The sequence below is a fragment of the Notolepis coatsorum genome, assembly GCF_963971535.1.
Source record: "Notolepis coatsorum genome assembly, chromosome: 2".
Classification (NCBI taxonomy): Eukaryota; Metazoa; Chordata; class Actinopteri; order Aulopiformes; family Paralepididae; genus Notolepis; species Notolepis coatsorum.
The window spans coordinates 57,591,337-57,613,584 of NC_140166.1; the positions used below are offsets into that span (position 1 = coordinate 57,591,337).

The window sequence follows — 22,248 nt, forward strand, 5'->3', positions numbered from 1 at the left end:
ATTCCAAAATACGAGTATTGATAATTGTTGGGACACATCTTTCCAGAATGCCTTAACTGGTGGGCAGTCCCAATACATGTGCATAAATGTTCCTTCGTCCCCATTTGTACATTGGGAGCATTTGGAGTCTTGTATAAGCCCCATTTTGCACAGCCTTATAGGAGTCAAGTATGTCCTGTGAATATAGTTCAGATTGATTTGTTGATGATCCGGGTTCCTTGATGTAAGTCGGACATTTGCCCAGGCTCCTTGCCAATCAAAGTCATTTTCCAGGTCTGGTATATCCCTCCTCCAGACATTGTCTAGTTGAAGGGTTTCATACGAGGACGTTAGTAATTGATAATAAAAACCTGATACAAAACCTCCCAATGTATCTCTTTCATAGAAAAATTTGTGGTATCTGTGGTGTTCAATTGGTATGTGTAATGGAACACCGTGAGATCTCATACAAAGTCGTAACTGTATGTAAAAAAGCCATGTGGACTCGGTGAGGTTAAACTTTATGCATATTTCGACATAACTACAGAGGCCCTTGTTATTAAAAATATCCCCTAATGAGTGTATGCCTCTCTCTTCCCATATAGGGAATCTTATAGGTCGTTTTCCCATTAAGAGAGCATTGTTATTGAATATGGGAGTGTGATTATGCCATACTTGAGGGTTAGGAAATTTCCTTTGTGTTTCCCGCCATGTCCTGATTGCATGGGTAATTATTGGGCCAAATTCTCGCTCACAATGCTTGATTGAAAGTTTAGTGTATGCTATGTCTTTCAATCTCTGTGGGGCTACTATGTTTTCTTCTAATTTTCTCCAAGATACCAAAGCCTCGGGGTCAAACCATATCTTCTTCAATGGTCTTAATGTGAAGGCATTAAAATATTGTAAAAAATCTGGGACTGCCATGCCACCGTCTGCTTTATTTCTCTGTGCGGTGGATCTTTTTATGCGAGGTGGTTTGTTATTCCAAATAAATTTGTATGTGGAGGTTTGTAATCTTTTCCAGTAGCCCTCTGGAGGAGGTAACGGAAGCATTGAGCTGAAGAAATTGATTCTTGGTAATACATCCATCTTAACTATTGATACCCTTGCCTGTACTGAGTTTTTAAGTTTTGCCCACCTGTCCAGGTCGTCTTTGATTTTGTTCTGTATTTTTGTGTAATTGTGCTTCACCGTTTGTCTTATGGTGGGAAATATTTCCACACCCAAGCATCTGAAATGTTTGACCATGGGTATCGCACCTGGGAGGGTTGTCTCTTTTTTTGCACTGGTGTTAAGAGGAAGAAAAGCCGATTTAGGCCAATTTATTTTAAATCCCGATAAATCACCAAAGTTCTCTATCAACTTGAGTATAAGCGGCAATGTGTTGTTGGGGTTTTGCATGAACAATATTACGTCGTCCGCATATAAACTAATTTTATGATGTGTGCCCTTGATTACTATTGGTTCTATGTGTTGGGATTGTCTTATAAATTGTGCTAAAGGTTCTAATGATAGATCGAATAGTCCGGGACTAAGAGGGCAACCTTGTCTGGCTGAGCGTGATACCGGAAAGATATCGGAGATGAATGTGCCTGTTGTAATCCTGGCCGATGGGTCCTTGTATAGTACTTTAATCATATCAATGAAACCTTTTCCTAACCCCATCCTTTCCAATACTGCCCATAGAAACGACCATTCCAACCTGTCAAATGCTTTCATAGCATCCAGGGATAGTATCGCCTTAGGTGTGATGTCCTCTTTGTCTGTATCTAGTACGTGCAGTATTCGCCTTATGTTATCATTGATCAGGCGACCTTTTATGAAGCCTGTTTGGTCCGGATGAACTGAAGACGTCATATGCTTTTGCAATCTGATGGCTAATATCTTAGAGTACAGTTTGACATCGGTTCCGAGGAGGCTTAAAGGACGGTAACTACCTCACTCAGTGGGGTCTTTGTCTTTTTTGTGAAGAACTGAAATGAGTGCGGTATTTTGGTGTTCTATGAAGCTTCCCTCTTTGACTGAGTATAAGATCATATTTAGTAATAAGGGTCCAAATATGTCCCAGCAAGAAATTTACATTTCTGATGGGATACCGTCAATTCCCGGAGCTTTGCCGTTTTTCATTCCGGATATGGCCTTCTTGAGTTCTTCTAATGTGATCGGTACTTCTAACTGTTTAGCGTCTTCCTCCGTAAGTTTAGGGAGAGTAATTTGATCAAGATATGTGTCTAATTTGTCTTGATCAAAGGTCGTTTCTGAGTTATATAAATCGGAGTAGAATTCTTTGAATGTATCGTTTATTATTTTGGGTTCTGTTACTAGAGCTTGTTGTTTCCTAATGGCAGTTATATCTGCAAATTTTGCATTAATTCTTAGTCGCATGGCTAATAGGTGACTAGGTTTAGAACCTTGGAAGTACTGCTGTTGTCTAGTGCTGCGTATTTGCAATTCCGATTTTTGTCTGTACATTGCTTTGATCTCTGTCTTTAGAATGTTAACTTGGTTATCTAGTCTGGTAGAGTTGTTGTATTTTAAAGAATTAAAAAGCGTTGAGTAAAGCGTTTCCATTTCAGACAGTTTTGTGTTTTGATTTTTGCGCAATATGGAGGTAAATCTATCCGAGAAATCCTTGATCATATTCTTTACCGACATCCATAATATTCTGGGATCTTGCACCGAGTTAGCATTGTCTTGTAGGAATACTGTGAGAGCTTCTTTAATTTGTGTAATGAATTCCTTGTTGTTAAGCAGCATCGAATTAAAACGCCATCTTGGGGCCCGGGCAGATAGTGTACCAAATGTTGCTTTCAGGATTAAGTAGCAGTGATCTGATAGCGCATGTGTTGTGTCTCGCCGAACGACAGGAGTACTTGCGGGTCATGGGGTTAAGTGAACGCCATAAATCAGTTACTCCTGTTGATTTCGACCAATCTTTTAATGCTTTAGATGAATTATTTTGTTCGCTTGAGAAGGAAAGGTAAGTTTTGTCCATCCTTGGGTTCCAAATGGCATTAAAATCCGCACCTATTATATATGAGTACTCGGGATGGTTTAACATTTCTCCTGTTAGTGAAGTGAAGAAACCCACTTCGTACAAATTCGGGGCATATACCGCTGCCAATGCAATTTTCCTGTTATTGTGTATAATCCTAGCTATAGTTATGCGCCCCTCAGCATCCGACCATACCCCTTTCAATTCGATATTTAATTTGCGTCTGACGACTATGGCTACCCCTCTAGTTCTCGTAGCAAAAGAAGAGTGACTAATATTATGGTATATGTTATCCGCTAACGTATTTATGTCTCCCTCTAAAATGTGCGTTTCGCTTAATAGAGCCACGTCCACATGTTCTTTTTTCATCAGTGTGAGCACGCTTTTGCGCTTGTGTTGTTTGTTTATCCCACCGGTGTTCCATACCATTATATTCAAACTAGCCATAGTCTATGCATGTTTTCGTGTAGTTTTTGGTAATGTTTCTGGAGTATGAAGCTACAATAGATGCACATCCAATTAATGAGGTCCCGTTGAGAGCTGAGCTTAAAAACATATATATATACAAATAAAAATCCCCTATTTTCCCCTCACCCAGAAAGTCGAACATGCCTGTGTTCCAAGAACACATCCTCCGCGATTGACTTTCTCCCATGGTCCACCGGATTGCCCAAACTGAGCATTGTAATCCTAATTTTCCTATGCTAATTGCCATAGGATCTAACATTTCCATTCTATTGCAATAGAATGTCGCTTTTGGTCTTGCACCTTCCCTTACTGTAATGAAGTATTGTGATAAATAACATAAAGATAAAAATAAAAAATAAAATAAAAAAAAGAGAATAAACCTTCATCGACATATTCCTTTGAACCCTCCACTAACGTGTGGGGGAAAAAAAGGAAAAGATTGTAGAGCAATATTGACACCTTAATGTGAAGAACATTGGAAAAGAATAATGTAAGTTAAAATATATTTAAAAAATATAGAGTAATATTGACACCTTAATGTGAAGAACATTGGAAAAGAACAATGTAAGTTAAAATATATTTAAAAAATATAGAGTAATGAGAAGAAAAAATTAAATAAAATAAAAATCAATGGAAAGATATAGATAAGGAATAAGAGATAAATAATTATCAACGTGGAGAAGCCACTAGAACCGATTTAACTGATTAGATAAGATAGAAAAGCAGCGCCTTTTAGCGCTTCAATGTGCCTTTAATGGAGTGATTACTTAAATTGTTAGAATAACCTTGCTGTGCTCATACGTTTGTGTGTGGTTAATTTTAAAGTATTATTAAGGACTGATTGCACTTCATTTAATTTATTATCTGCTATGTGTATACACACCGAATGTTATTGTTAGAGTTGTATGCTTCGTTGTCATGGTGCCTTATATTCTAGAAGGTTGTAGAATATACTAGTGCCTAGACTATTTTACTTTCCAGAATGATCTAAGAGTCCCAGGGCATTTGGGAAATTAATTTCTTGTTTGGTGATCAAGAGGCACCTTTTATTTGTTTTGAGTGAAGTTTGGTGAAAAAGCAAGTTATTGCACTATTACTCCCAATAGGGACATTCATCTTTGTTTGATCAAGAGTAACCTTTTATATATAATATATTATTATAAAAAAAAATGTAAGTTAAGATTGGTGAAAGTTGGGTTTGCACTTCAATCCCAATAGGGAAATTCATCTTGGTTTGATACATTTTTTGTGTCAAATAAAAACAAAGGTTATTTGAATGCTTTCCTTGGCGTTTATAGTTTTCAACAGAGAAAAATCGATTAAAATCGTAAATCGGATAATAAAAAAAAAAAATCAGATTACATTTTTAGGCCATATCGCCTATGTAGTGTTGACGTTTTGATTTCTGAATCCTGAACACTCTTACAGCAACTGAAGAAGAGTAAGCAGAGGGAGGAGGACATGCTGTATGGAACAGCTGTGAGGACGCCCAGCAAGAGGAGGTTCCCCAGTAAAACCACCCCCAGTAAATCACGCAAGGTGACCCAAACACACAAACAAACACACTGGCTGCTGTACACACTCAATGCATGGCTCACTGCAACACGGTCTCGTCAGAAAACGTAAACAAAGTACTAATCGACCACAGGAAAAAAGGTACATAATGTACGTTATGTTGTAGCCATGAGTCATATATTTATGTCGTGTATGAGTGATATATTTATGCCTTGTATGAGTGATATATTTATGCCTTGTATGAGTGATATATTTATGTCTTGTATGAGTGATATATTTATGCCTTGTATGAGTGATATATTTATGCCTTGTATGAGTGATATATTTATGCCTTGTATGAGTGATATATTTATGCCTTGTATGAGTGATATATTTATGTCTTGTATGAGTGATATATTTATGTCTTGTATGAGTGATATATTTATGTCTTGTATGAGAGATATATTTATGTCTTGTATGAGTGATATATTTATGTCTTGTATGAGTGATATATTTATGCCTTGTATGAGTGATATATTTATGCCTTGTATGAGTGATATATTTATGCCTTGTATAAGTAATATATTTTGTAAACACATCAATATATTGGGGCGACAGTGGCTCGGGAGGTAGAGCAGTTGTCGGGTAAAATGTGAGGAACAAATTGTAAAGCAAACATATGTGTATAATATATATATACACAAAAACACATATGTATATAATCTCATCTATTTATATATTTATTTTATTACTATCATGTTTTTAAATAAATAATCGTATCTCCTGTGCTGGTACAAGCAATAACATAGCGTGGAGTGAAGCGATAACACGTGGGGATTTACTTTTTTGGCCGGCAAGAAGTCTCTCTCTAGGCATAGATACATTGTATGTAATGATAAACACTGTCATAGTAACTGGTGGGTGTTATATTATTTCAAGATAATAAAGTAGCTATAATGAGTTAATGGATAAAAAGCAGTAATGCCATTGTAGTGATAGTCTTGATAACACTTCAGGCATGTAGGTTACTCACCCTACTAATGTACAGTACAGTACAGTAGGCATCCACACTACACAGCATTTACAGACATAAATCAACGTCGTGGCTCATCTCCTACTCTGGGTATTCAGTAGGGGGTGTCAGACAGGCAGCTACCCATGTGACCTGAGGACAGTTGGTACCGCACTTGAAAAACATGTCAATACATTTAGAAATGTTCAATTGCAAATGTAATCAATCGTTTTTTTCCCCTGGTAAATTAATCGTTTAGATGAATCGACTAATCAATACAATTGAGTTGACAGATTAATCGATAACAAAATAGTTAGTTGCTGCCCTACACTGCACTTCATTTGTTAATAGTAGAACATTCATTCGCAGTTATTTCTTAATAGGTTGGATATGACAATCTTCTCGCAAAAGAGGTTTTTCCAGTATTTTCATGTTTAACACTTTGGGTGCCGGCCAAAAATCCGGAAAATGACTGTGGGTTGCCAGGATTCCTGGACGATTCTAGCATATCTCATGATCTTAGCGGAGCTATTTCTATATTTTATATTATAACTATGGGGAAATGGTTGGGCTCATTTGAAGACGACAAGTTGATGTACACAATGCAAAAAACCGTTTGTTTCTGCATGTCTTCGTTCGTTCACAATTACAAGTTAAAAAACGTCAACAAAAGATAAAAGTGGAGGTAAATTATTTAGAACAGAAGTTACAGGCACTTTTATGAAAGGTGTGCCGGCGGGGTGATAATAGGTACTGAACGTGTTATAAAGCAATTTAGACTGGGATGGATGGTTTGATTGATTGATTGTTTGACAGATTGTTTTATTGGTTTGATTGATAGAATGTTTTATTGTTTTGTTGATAGTTTGATTCATAGATTGATTTGTTTGATTGATTGATTACTTTGTTGGTCATTTGATTGATAGAATGTTTGATTGTTTTGTTGATAGTTTGATTCATAGATTGATTTGTTTGATTGATTGATTACTTTGTTGGTCATTTGATTGATAGAATGTTTGATTGTTTTGTTGATAGTTTGATTCATAGATTGATTTGTTTGATTGATTGATTACTTTGTTGGTCATTTGATTGATAGAATGTTTGATTGTTTTGTTGATAGTTTGCTTGATAGAATGTTTGATTGTTTTGTTGATAAGTTTGATTCATAGATTGATTTGTTTGATTGATTGATTACTTTGTTGGTAATTTGCTTGATAGAATGTTTGATTGTTTTGTTGATAGTTTGATTCATAGATTGATTGGTTTGATTGATTGATTACTTTGTTGGTCATTTGATTGATAGAATGTTTGATTGTTTTGTTGATAGTTTGATTCATAGATTGATTTGTTTGATTGATTGATTACTTTGTTGGTCATTTGATTGATAGAATGTTTGATTGTTTTGTTGATAGTTTGCTTGATAGAATGTTTGATTGTTTTGTTGATAGTTTGATTCATAGATTGATTGGTTTGATTGATTGATTACTTTGTTGGTCATTTGATTGATAGAATGTTTGATTGTTTTGTTGATAGTTTGATTCATAGATTGATTGGTTTGATTGATTGATTACTTTGTTGGTCATTTGATTGATAGAATGTTTGATTGTTTTGTTGATAGTTTGATTCATAGATTGATTTGTTTGATTGATTGATTACTTTGTTGGTCATTTGATTGATAGAATGTTTGATTGTTTTGTTGGTAATTTGCTTGATAGAATGTTTTATTGTTTTGTTGATAGTTTGATTCATAGATTGATTGGTTTGATTGATTGATTACTTTGTTGGTCATTTGATTGATAGAATGTTTGATTGTTTTGTTGATAGTTTGATTCATAGATTGATTTGTTTGATTGATTACTTTGTTGGTCATTTGCTTGATAGAATGTTTGATTGTTTTGTTGATAGTTTGATTCATAGATTGATTTGTTTGATTGATTGATTACTTTGTTGGTCATTTGATTGATATGCCTGGCGCTAATGAACAAGTAAGTTTTATAACTACTGGTGTAGGTCCAGACAACATTATTATAAAATACAGAATACTTTACAATGCAAAAAACTTGAAACTTTGATGCCATGAACATTTTTATTGTAAAATATGTTCAATAAACTGGGTGACAAGTCATCAGTACCAACCATTGTTGCTGTGCATTATATGCTGGTAACATTCACAGTATAGGATTATGGTAATTTACCAAGACAATACCTTATAAAAAGTGAACACTGGAGGATAATCAACCATTGTTTCAGTGCATTTAGGAGTTTGTTGGTAACATTCACAGTATAGGATTATGGTAATTTACCAATACAATACCTTATAAAAAGTGAACACTGGAGGATAATCAACCATTGTTTCAGTGCATTTAGGAGTTTGTTGGTAACATTCACAGTATAGGATTATGGTAATTTACCAAGACAATACCTTATAAAAAGTGAACACTGTGATGATAACCAACCATTGTTTCAGTGCATTTAGGAGTTTGTTGGTAACATTCACAGTATAGGATTATGGTAATTTACCAAGACAATACCTTATAAAAAGTGAACACTGGAGGATAATCAACCATTGTTTCAGTGCATTTAGGAGTTTGTTGGTAACATTCACAGTATAGGATTATGGCAATTTACCAAGACAATACCTTATAAAAAGTGAACACTGGAGGATAATCAACCATTGTTTCAGTGCATTTAGGAGTTTGTTGGTAACATTCACAGTATAGGATTATGGTAATTTACCAATACAATACCTTATAAAAAGTGAACACTGGAGGATAATCAACCATTGTTTCAGTGCATTTAGGAGTTTGTTGGTAACATTCACAGTATAGGATTATGGTAATTTACCAAGACAATACCTTATAAAAAGTGAACACTGGCTGATGATAACCAACCATTGTGTCAGTGCATTTAGGAGTTTGTTGGTAACATTCACAGTATAGGATTATGGTAATTTACCAAGACAATACCTTATAAAAAGTGAACACTGGAGGATAATCAACCATTGTTTCAGTGCATTTAGGAGTTTGTTGGTAACATTCACAGTATAGGATTATGGTAATTTACCAAGACAATACCTTATAAAAAGTGAACACTGGAGGATAATCAACCATTGTTTCAGTGCATTTAGGAGTTTGTTGGTAACATTCACAGTATAGGATTATGGTAATTTACCAAGACAATACCTTATAAAAAGTGAACACTGGAGGATAATCAACCATTGTTTCAGTGCATTTAGGAGTTTGTTGGTAACATTCACAGTATAGGATTATGGTAATTTACCAAGACAATACCTTATAAAAAGTGAACACTGTGATGATAACCAACCATTGTTTCAGTGCATTTAGGAGTTTGTTGGTAACATTCACAGTATAGGATTATGGTAATTTACCAAGACAATACCTTATAAAAAGTGAACACTGTGATGATAACCAACCATTGTTTCAGTGCATTTAGGAGTTTGTTGGTAACATTCACAGTATAGGATTATGGTAATTTACCAAGACAATACCTTATAAAAAGTGAACACTGGCTGATGATAACCAACCATTGTGTCAGTGCATTTAGGAGTTTGTTGGTAACATTCACAGTATAGGATTATGGTAATTTACAAAGACAATACCTTATAAAAAGTGAACACTGGAGGATAACCAACCATTGTTTCAGTGCATTTAGAAGTTTGCTGGTAACATTCACGTCACATGAACTACAGGGCATATCTTACTTGGTCTCTCGCATCGATGACTGCATTGTCCATTGATAAATGGATGAAGCGCCAGATGATCTGTGGACCAAAAAATATCCAATACATGCTTCCAAAGTATATAAATAATAGGCCAATGGACTGCATTAGAAAAGTGTGGTATGTTACCTACAGTATATACTTTTTTAAACTGGGTGACTGTCAGCAACCATTGGTTCTGTGCAAACGGTAAAAATGAGGGGGGAAAAAGATAAATAAAAAAAAACTATATACACACACAATGCAAATTATGAATGGAGTCGATACAGCTAGATCGCTAACATAACGTCTCATCTGCAAGTGGTCCAAACATGCCTATGCAATATCGACAACCGTGGCCCAAATACATGTGTTCAACGCATTTGTCTTGTACAGAAAACAGTGCAACTACCCATACACTATACTATACTATACTATACTACAATATACTATACTATACTATACTACACTATACTATACTACACTCAGCTAGCTATACTATGTACCGGTACACATGGTTCTGTCTGTATCACACAATGATGGATTATTTAGAAGTAATCTGTACTTCTGTGTGCCGGATTATTTAGAAGTAGTCTGTACTTCTGTATGACAACTAATAAAGAAACTATTTAGAGAAATCCCTCTTTGTGTGGTACAGAGCGAAGCATTTGTCACGATGCAGGGGGACTTTGCACGATGTGCAAAAATATCTGGTCTCACTCCTGATGCCACGCCTACTGCAGACACGACATTTCCTACACGGTAGCTTTCTCTTCGGGGTGGCTTTGTATGCAACCATTACATGCTTCACAAAGCCACCCACTAATCTGCTCTGCGGGTCCCCCAGTGGGGCCCTAGGGTCGACACGCCCCACCTGCTCAGCCCCTGCCTCCTCCTCATCCCCACCCCCTGCCTCCTCCCCTGCCTCCTCCCCTGCCTCCGCCTCCGCCTCCATCTCCGCTGTCACCCCAGGAATCTTCTTCTCCTTACCGTCTGTGTAGGTCCGCGCCACAGCCCTGGTGAACCGGAAGAGGTTGGAGTAATGCCCTTGTGGGTGCTTTTTTTTGTACAAGACAAACGCGTTGAAGATACATATTTGGATCAGATACATCACAAACTTTTTGGTCCACTTTCCAGTCTTACGTGTAACCGGATAGTACGATATATTCTGATCCAGCTGATCGACGCCGTTCATGAATTTATTGTACTCCAGGATTGATGATGGCTTGAGCATCTCCACCCTCAGCGCTTTGCCCTTCTTCTGCTTCTTCCACACCATCGCCTTTTCCATAGTGTCCTCGTGGAAGCTGCTGATGGTCTTCACGATTCTCTTATCGCGCCATGCCACGATCAGGACCTCCTTGTTGTTGACCGCAATGCGCTCCCCCACACCGATGTCACGTTTGGTAATGTTCTTGATGATGGCTGGCTCGCCCCGGTGCTTCCTGAGGGTACCACAGACGTCGGTCCTCAACTGTCGGAGCCTGGCGGACATACGTACCGAGTTGTAGAAGTTGTCCATGTAGAGCGTATAGCCGGCCCCAGACAGACGTCCAAGCAGACCGACGACCGTGTCCCCCAGGAGCGAGCCTTCCCGACAATATGGCTTAAATGAAAAGCAATATCCTGTGCGTGATTCGCACAGGAAGTAGGACTTGATGCCATAGCGGGTGGGCTTGTTGGGGTTGTAGACCCGGAAGGTCAGGCGGCCTCGCCATGCCATCACCCCCTCGTCAATGGCGAGCTCGCGTTCAGGCTGGTACAGCTCCTTGCACCTCGTGTTTACATGGTCGACTACAGGGCGTACTTTGCACAATTTGTCTCTAACCTCCAGGGAAGTATTGTCCGCAAAGTGGAGGAATCGCCAGATCAATTGGAACCTGTTGCGTGGCATGGTATCAGAGTAGTACGGTGTGTACATCATGTCGTCAGTGGTCCACATCTGGTCCATGCGAGGCTTCCGCAGGACACTGCTAAGGAAATGGAGTCCGAGGAACTTCTTCAGCTCCTTCAATGTGAGGGGCTTCCAAAGCAGTGCCCTGCTACTGGTTAGCGTGGGGTCCAGCCGGGCAATGGACTGCTCAGCGTAGAGGTTGGACTGGGCAACAATAGAGTTCAGAAAAGCATCTGTCAGGAACAGATCCATCCATTTCGCAGGCCGGTAAGATCTGAGTGCCTTGGCGTCCTGGAGCAACCCCGGTTGGGCTGTGAAGGGGATCCTTTGAGGCACCCAGCCCTCACGAGACCAGGCATTCTCCTCTTCCTGACGGATCGCAGCCCTGCTCTTCGCTCCTCCACGACCTGTCAATTATACAAATATACTATAACACCCCTACTGTAGACATTCATATGCCACGTAGTTACAAACTGTGTGAGTGAATGAGTGAGTGTGTGTGGGGTTCAGATGTCAGAGCTGGACGTGGTGTGGGGGTCAGAGGTCAGAGCTGGAAGTGGTGTGCAGAGTGAGGCCAACTTACCGCTCTTAGATGTGCGTTTCCGCCCTGCAACAGGTTCCGGCATGTCCAGACTAGCATCCAGTTCTAGAATCACATGATGTAATACATTACACTAGGGCAACGCATTGTCATTGTATTTACCACCATCACCACCAGACCAGGCCCTGCAGCAGCCAGTCACCACCAGGCCCAGGCCCTGCAGCAGCCAGTCACCACCAGGCCCAGGCCCTGCAGCAGCCAGTCACCACCAGGCCCAGGCTCTAGCAGCAGCCAGTCACCACCAGGCCCAGGCTCTAGCAGCAGCCAGCTACCACCAGGCCCAGGCTCTAGCAGCAGCCAGTCACCACCATGTACAATTACCTGCAGGAGTAGAATGTGATCCTATGTCGTTGCCAGTCTCAGCGTCACTATCTGCAGGGTCTGCGCCAGAATCTGAATTGGATTAAATTCATTCAGTAAGTAAGTCTCACAAAACACAATAGTAATACATTTACACATACATAAATGTAGTTAGTACATACCCAAGCATGTTGGTGTATTGGCCCCGGATTCGGTTTCGGAGTGTTCTGCTGTGTGAACACAAAATAAATCAGCGGCCATCAAAGCATGTACATGTGTGTGTGTTGTAATCAATGGAATTTTACATATGCTACACAACCATGCATTTAAATATAGGCCTCGCCATGTGTCCATGCCATTGTGTATGTGTGTGCTGTAATCAATGGAATTTGCATATAGAGGCCTCACCATGTACTGCGAAGTTCAAAGGTGTTGGAGAGGATGCATGTCTTTTGATCTTGTGTGTGTGTGTGTGTGTACACACACTGCACACACACACACACACATACACACACACATCAAATGGCATGGGGTGAGGCATCTACACACACACACACACACATCCATGTAACTAAATGTAGTGGCCTGTACATGCCTACTATATCCTATATCATTCAACTATCGATTTGAACATGCACAAAACAATATTCACATTGCAACATACCAATTACCACGTCGACCACCACCACCACGTCGTATCATGCCCAGCATGCAACTATTATCACTTACATGATAGCTACACACTTCAAAGAGCCACTTCAAAGGGCGTGCACATGCACACACACACACACACACGCACACAAGACAACCTAACTGTAGCACATGGTAGCGTGGCCTGTACTGCATGCCTACTATATCCTATATCATTCAACTATCGATTTGAACATGCACAAAACAATATTCACATTGCAACATACCAATTACCACGTCGACCACCACCACCACGTCGTATCATGCCCAGCATGCAACTATTATCACTTACATGATAGCTACACACTTCAAAGAGCCACTTCAAAGGGCGTGCACATGCACACACACACACACACGCACACAAGACAACCTAACTGTAGCACATGGTCGCGTGGCCTGTACTCTACATCCCTACTATATCCTATATCATTCAACTATCGATTTGAACATGCACAAAACAATATTCACATTGCATTAGTAAACATGACGTACCGTTGCCCCGTCGACCACCACCGTGTCCGACTCCCACGTCTGAATCGTGCGATGAATCAGACTCATACCTCCGACCCAAGCCGAGATCATCGTCGGATGATTCCGGAGCTAGAATATAATAAATGCATATCAGCGTTAGGTTTGGCAAACTAACGTTACATAGTCACAGAATAAGCGGTAGGTAAATCATCAAATACACGTTTCACACACACACAATCACATGCATATCGCCGGCGTTGGTTTGTCGAACTAACGTTACATAGTCACAGTATGTAAATCATCAAATACACGTTTCACACACACACACAATCACATGCATATCGCCGTTGGTTTGTCGAACTAACGTTACATAGTCACAGTATGTAAATCATCAAATACACGTTTCACACACACACATATATATATATATATATAAGACCGTGTAATTACCTGGTGGTTCCCAATCGGCGCTCCCATCAGATTCGTGGGCGGTCGAATCGCTGTCCCCTGACTCGCATGAAGAAGCTATGACCACAGCGGCAGCCTTCCTCTTCCTCGAACTGCGTCGGGTAGAGCCGCTCCCGGTCCCGGGGAGAGACGCGTTACTGGGCCCAGCAACGGTCTCACGGCTCTCTCCGATCGGAGCTACCAAAGACGTTGGTGCTGTTGGTGCTGCTGCTGCTTGAACAACCGCGGGTCCAAACGCCAGCTTCGTCTGAACAAAGCGACCCGCCGCCGGATTGTCCCCTCGCTTTCCTACACTACGTCTCTTCATACTGATCTAAATGAAACTACTAACTGATCAAACTACTATTACTACTACTGAAATATACTACCTAGACTACACACTAATCCCTCGAATAGTACTACTACTTAGCACGACTAAGTACTTTCTAAAGCACAGCTGAAACCTTACAATTAGTCTGATACTACCACTATACTGTATAACACTATAAATATAGACTATAGGCTGATCTCAATTCAAATCTCTCTCTCAATCTCTCTCTCTCTCTCTCTATCGCTCTATCTATCTCTCTCTCTCTCTCTCCTCCAAAACCTCGTAGATTCTGGGATCGCGCTAACGTTTTATACCTGTGGTTACATTGGCCAGGTATGCTGGCCAATCAAATGCCAGATTCATTGTGGGGTACAATATTCCCCCTATTGTGATAGTGTTAGAAAATAGGGGGACACTGCCACCTAGTGAAATTTGAGAGGAAATGCAGTTTCCGGTTAAAATTTTCTTCCAAAAGCTCGGCGGTGAAGTTCAGACGGGGAAAATCGAAAAAAGATGTAAACAGATCAAAGACGCTGTACAGCGTCCTCGGCACCTTGAGCATGGCCGGGAAAGACGCTGTAAAGCGTTTCCCGGCACCCAAAGTGTTAAGAAGACCCACCTTCCTGAATTGATTTTAATTGAGAATCATGTCTTCAGCACAACCCTGGTCCACACGGTCCTCGTTCCAAATGATTACACATCTTTCATAACCTGGCTGTATGCAGATTTCACTAACCCCGCCTCTAACCCCGCCTCTCCTTCTCAGCTGAATGGTACTTCGAGCAGCTCTACTGCCAACTCTAACAGCACTGTGCGCTCAGCCTTTGGTGGAGCCATCTGTCACTCGCCATCTGTGTCCCGCCCCCCACTCTCGGCTAATAAGGTTTGTCTTCTTTTTAATCTCTTGCTAATGGCTTCTTTAATATCTAATGGGTTCAAGTTTCAAGTTCAAGTTTCTTTATTAGTTGTCATAAGTTGTATAAAATACTTTTTTCTGTTCTGCTCCTGAGAGTGTGCTAGATAAAAAATAAAATAGATAAGTATAAAATAGAAGTCAAAAATACAAAAGTGTAAACAAAAGTGTTCAAAACAAGTGTTCAATATACATATTATACAATATACAAAAAAAATTGTAACTGAGTTACAATATAATATAAAGTGCAATGCAGAAATGGGATGAGGTACAGCTTAGGGTAAGGTGCAATGAGAATAGAATAGAATAGAATAGAAATACTTTTATTATCCTGTGGGAAATTTGACACTGCAAATCGCTCAATATTTAAACATTTAGACAGGACAGGTCACGAATTAGAATAATAACACAAATCAAATCAAGTTGCCTAGGATAAGAGTAGAGTAAAATAGAATAAAAATTGTTATAATGTGGGTTCACCGGGTTATGTCAGTGAGACCTTCACCTGCAGTGTCCTATGAGACACACCTACTTAGATAGTATAATGAGTAACAGCTGTGTGTTGCACGGGACCTGTATTGCTTTTGACAGCGTGAAATAAACATCACAAAAGAACATTTGGACTGGACCTTTACATTATTACATTGGCGACGAGGATAAACTAAACAGCTTGGAGTTTTAGCCGAACGTTAGAAAAATGACGACGTATGGGAAAATCCAGGAGTTTGATCAAGAAACAGATGATTGGCAGCAGTACGTGGAACGTCTGGAATTCTACTTTGTGGCTAACAACATCACAGATGCAGGACAAAAGCGAGCCATATTCCTGAGTGCATGTGGAGGAAAAAGCTACGCTCTGCTGCGCGATTTGTGTCTGCCGGGTAAGCCAGGAGATTCGGACTTGACGGGGCTATTGAAACTGTTGAGTGATCACTTCACGCCTAAACCCAGTGCCATTGTGGAGCGTTTTAAATTTCATTCGAAAACGAGACAGCAAGGACAGTCTGTGTCATCATTTGTAGCCGAGCTGAAGAGAATCACTGAACATTGTGGGTTTGGCGCTACGTTAAATGACATGATTCGAGACAGACTGGTGTGCGGGATAAATGACGATCGCATTCAAAGGCGTCTGTTAACAGAACCGGATGACAGACTCACGTTGGCCAGGGCTATTGAGTTGGCCATCACTATGGAAACAGCGGCTAAAGATATCGCGGAGCTGCAGCAAACGGGAGTGGAGGGACCCATTCATAAATTACAACTACAACCTGCAGCACCGGAGCGCAGACCACCGTCGGCAGGAATCGGTTGTTACAGATGTGGAGGAAATCACGGGCCGGCGGATTGCCGATTCATAGATGCAGTTTGTCACAACTGCCAAAGACGCGGACATCTAGCTAGAAAATGCCGCAGCCCCAGGCAGGTCAGACAGCCCAGACAGAACCGGGGAAATGGACTGGGTGCAACCCACACACTGGAGTATGAAGAGGAGGATTATACACACAATCTGTATAATCTGGATGATGGAGAGAGAGTGGAGCCATACAGAGAGCAAGTGTCGGTGAATGGACATGACATTGACTTTGAAGTAGACACTGGTGCAGGTATGACTATTATGAGTGAGGAAACCTACACTAAGATGGGAGGGGGGCCACTCCATCAAACAAAAATAAAACTGTACACATACACCAGAGACAGAGTAGGAGTGTTAGGCAAGATGCACGCACAAGTCACCTACAAAGGGCAGACCAAGAAATTAGCATTGCTGGTGGTAAAAGGGGAGGGGCCTAATCTGATGGGGAGAAATTGGCTCAAAGCTATGCGGCTAGACTGGAGAGCCATTTTCAGACTACAGATAGGTCAGCAGCAGGAGTTAAATGCTCTGCTAGCACAACATGAGGATGTTTTTAAAGGCGAGCTGGGCACTTTAATAGGGGCTACAGCCAAGATATATGTGGACCCAGAAGCCAAGCCACGGTATTTTAAAGCCAGGCCATTACCCTATGCTCTCAAGGAGAAAGTGGAGGCAGAGTTGGTCAGATTGGAGAGGGCAGGCATAATTGAGCCTGTGGATTTTTCAGAGTGGGCAGCTCCCATAGTGCCCATACTAAAACCAGACAAGACAACCCGAATATGTGGGGACTATAAAGTGACAGTGAATCCAGTGTCCAAGTTGGACAACTACCCTATTCCCAAAACAGAGGACTTGCTGGCGGTATTAGGGGGGGGACAGAAATTCACAAAATTGGACATGTCACACTAGGCCTATCAACAGCTCCCACTGAATGAAGAATCTAAGAAATTCACAACAATAAACACCCACCGGGGTCTGTTTCAGTACACCAGGCTACCCTATGGGGTGTCATCAGCACCAGGCATATTCCAGCGCACCATGGATAACCTACTACAAGGCCTTCCCCAGGTGGTGGTGAGAATAGATGATATTCTGGTGACCGGTGACGACGATGCCAGCCATCTACACAACTTAGAGGTAGTGCTGAAGAGACTCTCAGCTGCAGGACTGCGTCTGAGGAGAGACAAATGTGTGTTCATGGTACCAGAGGTGGTTTACCTGGGTTATCGAATTAACCACAAAGGGATTCAACCAGTGGCTGACAGGGTACAGGCCATTGTAAATGCCCCACAGCCGACTGACCAGACACAGTTAAAGTCTTTTCTGGGCATGCTAAACTATTATCACAAGTTCCTGCCAAATGTGTCGACCATATTGGAGCCACTACACAAGCTTTTGAGAAAAGAGATCCCATGGAGATGGGGAAAATGTCAGACCCAGGCATTTGAGGAGGCAAAAAAGTGCCTCCAGTCTGAAACATTATTAGTGCACTTTGATGAGACAAAGCCGCTCTACTTGGCTTGTGATGCATCACCTTATGGCGTCGGAGCAGTTTTATCACACCGGTTTCCAGATGGCTCTGACAGGCCAATCGGATACATGTCACGGTCACTGTCATCAGCAGAACGGGGCTATTCACAGCTAGAGAAAGAGGCGCTGTCTATCATTTTTGGTCTAAAGAAATTCCACCAGTATCTGTTTGGAAAACACTGCACTATTGCGACGGATCACAAACCACTACTAGGCCTTTTGGGAGAGAGTAAGGGCATTCCACAGCTCGCGGCAGCCAGAATGCAAAGATGGGCATTAATTTTAGCCGCCTATGAGTACACCTTGGAGTATAAGGAGGGCTCAAAAAACGGGAATGCAGACGCACTGAGCAGACTCCCACTGCCCATAAAGCCCGGAAATGTACCACAGGAGGAAGAGGTGGTGCTGCTTATGGAGCATATGAATGGTACACCACTGCAGGTAAAAAACATCCGAGACTGGACTCGTCGGGACCCTATCCTGTCCAGGGTCCACCAGTGGTTGTTGCAGGGCTCCTGGCCCTCACAGAGCACAGACCCAGAAATACAGCCTTACACGAGACGACAATATGAACTGAGTGTGGAGGACGGGTGCATCCTGTGGGGAAGTAGAGTGATAATACCACCACAAGGAAGACAGACTATGATCAAGGAGCTTCATGAGGCTCATCCAGGGGTCTCAAGAATGAAAACATTGGCCCGCAGTTATGTGTGGTGGCCAAACATGGATGCAGATTTAGAGTCAGCAGTGCGCAGCTGTCATTCGTGTCAGTTGAACCAAGCCGCCCCAGCAGCAGCACCTTTACACCTGTGGGAGTGGCCAGACCAACCTTGGATGAGGCTGCATGTGGATTTTTGTGGGCCAGTATATGGAAAGATGTTTCTAATAGTCATTGACGCCTATTCAAAGTGGATTGAGGCTCACCCAATGCAGTCTATTACTTCATCCATGACTGGAGAAATTGAGGAGCCTTTTTGCCACCCATGGAATCCCAGCAGTCCTGGTTAGTGATAATGGACCAAGTCTGGTTAGTGCAGAGTTCAAACACTTCCTAAGAAAAAACGGCATAAAGCATGTGACAACAGCACCATACCATCCATCTTCGAATGGCTGTGCTGAGCGTGCAGTGCGGGTGTTCAAGGAGGGCATCAAGAAGATGGGGGAGGGTAGTGTGGAGACAAAGCTATCCAGGTTCTTGTTTAAGTACCGATCAACCCCTCAGACCACAACCGGAGCTACGCCAGCTGAGCTACTCATGAACCGGAGAATCAGAACTCAGTTGGATCTAGTGCGTCCTTCACTAGCGAATAGAGTTGGACTAAATCAGGACAAACAAAAAGAGCAGCATGACAAGCATGTCAGGGACAGGATGTTCACAGAGTCTGACTCCGTCTATGTGAGAGGGTACTCAGGCCAGAAGTGGATTCCCGCAACACTCACAGAGAGGACCGGTCCAGTGTCTTGGAGGGTGACACAAAAGGACGGCAAGTTGGTGAGACGTCATCAGGATCAGATGCGTCCATGTTATGATCAAAACACCACGCCAGCAAGTCTACCGGAGGAGAGCTTTTCACCACAAGAAGCAGTCCATCCAGGGTCAGAGACTCCTGCACCCGAGGCAGTCGTGTTGAGGCCTCCGGAACCTCCTGCACCCGAGGCAGTCGTGCTGAGGCCTCCGGAACCGGGTCCAGAAATAGGACGTCGTTATCCAGGTAGAGTTAGGCAGGCACCCACTTATTTTAATGCAGGGGCAGAATAATCCCCTTGGGTGTCTGGAGGAGGGGCAGTCTACCCCCTACCTTGTAGCTGAGATTAAGCTTAAAAAATTTATACCAATGATATTTCAAGACTATGGGGGAAGGGATTGTTATAATGTGGGTTCACCGGGTTACGTCAGTGAGACCTTCACCTGCAGTGTCCTATGAGACACACCTACTTAGGTAGTATAATGAGTAACAGCTGTGTGTTGCACGGGACCTGTATTGCTTTTGACAGCGTGAAATAAACATCACAAAAGAACATTTGGACTGGACCTTTACATTATTACAAAAATGAAATAAAATATACAGTAAATAAATACAGTAAAAATATGATTTATTTGTTTGCTAGCAGCCCCACGTTGGCATTTATTATTAATGCTAGTCGGATTGAAACCATTTCTCACAAAATAGTTTGGACAGAATTAAATGTATTTCCATAATCTCTATTAATGGTAAGAATACATGACTCTTTGGGGTGGCTGGGTAGTGTAGAGGTCTAAGCACTCCTACCACCACCGCAGAGACTCTGGGTTCGACTCCAGCTGTCAGTCGTCCCTACGAACACAATTGTCTGTGTTCGCGGTTGGGAAGCCGGTGGGGTATGAGTCCTGGTCGTTGCAAACAGCCACTCTCCTCGCTGTCAGGTGAAGAGAAGCGGCTGGCGACTCCACATGTATCGGAGGAGGCATGTGATGTGATGGTCCACACACCCTCCCCAGACTGACAGTAGGGCAGCATGTGATAGTCTACACACACCCTCCCCAGACTGACAGTAGGGCAGCATGTGGTAGTCTACACCCTCCCCAGACCGGCAGTAGGGCAGCATGTGATAGTCTACACACCCTCCCCAGACAGACAGTAGGGCAGCATGTGGTAGTCTACACCCTCCCCAGACCGACAGTAGGGCAGCATGTGGTAGTCTACACCCTCCCCAGACCGACAGTAGGGCAGCATGTGATAGTCTACACACCCTCCCCAGACAGACAGTAGGGCAGCATGTGGTAGTCTGTTGGCCTCCGGGTCGCGGTGATCGAATCGGAGCTCGATCCTTGATGTCGTCTGGTAATCGGAAGGTTCCCAGTTCGATTCCCCGCTCCTCCCGCCCGGGCAGCGTGTCCTTGAGCAAAGACACTTAACCCCTAATTGCTCCCGACGAGCAGGCACGGTCTCCTCCTCCACCGTCGGTGTGTGTGAGTGAACGGGTAACAATGTGAGGAACAAATATTGTAAAGCGCTTTTGGATCAAAGCTGCTCATATTAACACCGTTTACCGACACGTCTCTGATGTCCCCTCCGCTTATTGCTTATTAACAGCGGAGGAGTGCTGCCGAGTGCTTCCGCGTTTTCCCTGATTGGCTGCGACACGCCCCGCGGCAGGCGCGGCAGCCGCAGAGCTTGCGGCAGAGCTTGCGGCATTATGTAGCCGTAATCCGCGATGATTTTCATTCGAAGCTTAGCTCACCTGGCAGCGCTACGGTCCTGCGGTCCGTTGGTGACAAGTTCAAATCCCATCAATTTTTTTTCTTTTTTTTTTAACGTGTATTCTTTCGCCGGTTAAGGTTAGGCATGGTTAAGGTTAAGGTTAGGCATTGTTTCTGAGTTGGTTAAGGTTAGAAGGGTTAAGTTTAGGCGCTGTTAAGGAGCTGGTTAAGGTTAGCGTTTGTCTTAGAGAATGGCACTGCCGCTCTCTCGCGCTGCCGCGGTCACATGGTCACATTCTTGCACTCCTCCGCTGTTAATAAGCAACACGCGTCCCCTCCCTCCGTCTCTCTCTCTGATGTCCCCTCCCTCCCTCTCTCTCTGATGTCCCCTCCCTCTGTCTCTCTCTCTGATGCCCCCTCCCTCTGTCTCTCTGATGTCCCCTCCCTCCGTCTCTCTGTCTGATGTCCCCTCCCTCTCTCTGATGTTCCCTCCGTCCCCCCCTCTGTTTGTCCTCCAGCCCCCGGCGGTGCGGACCCCGGTACGAGGGAAGCCTCCTCACTCGACCCAGCAGCAGCAGCAGGAGCGGAACAAGGAGAACGTGGGTCCGGCCCCCCGCCCTCCTCCTCCTCCTCAGAGCGGTGCCAGGCTGCTGACCCCCTCCAGCCCACAGCGGAACCTCAGCATCATCTCTGTCGCCAGCACCTATGCCCAGTTTGCGGTAATTCTTTTATAATATTTTTTTTTTTTTTTTTTTTTTTTTTTATTATTCCCAGCCGTCCTACACCTCCTCACATCTATGCAGCAACACACGGCTTAATTAGGGATGTTCGATATTGGCTTTTTTACCCATATACCGATATTGTCCAACT

At 42.5% G+C, this 22,248-nt stretch overlaps 1 protein-coding gene across 2 annotated transcripts in view; it reads left to right on the plus strand.

Annotated features, from left to right (window-relative positions):
* LOC311246558 (protein regulator of cytokinesis 1-like) overlaps window positions 1–22,248 on the plus strand; it is a 54,443-nt gene that overhangs the window by 27,172 nt on the left and 5,023 nt on the right. For both annotated transcript variants that reach the window (XM_084336707.1, XM_084336708.1), the window contains exons 11-13: window positions 4,871–4,981; window positions 15,167–15,283; window positions 21,897–22,097. In XM_084336707.1, coding sequence (XP_084192833.1) covers window positions 4,871–4,981; window positions 15,167–15,283; window positions 21,897–22,097 — 429 coding nt within the window. The remainder of the gene's footprint in view (window positions 1–4,870; window positions 4,982–15,166; window positions 15,284–21,896; window positions 22,098–22,248) is intronic.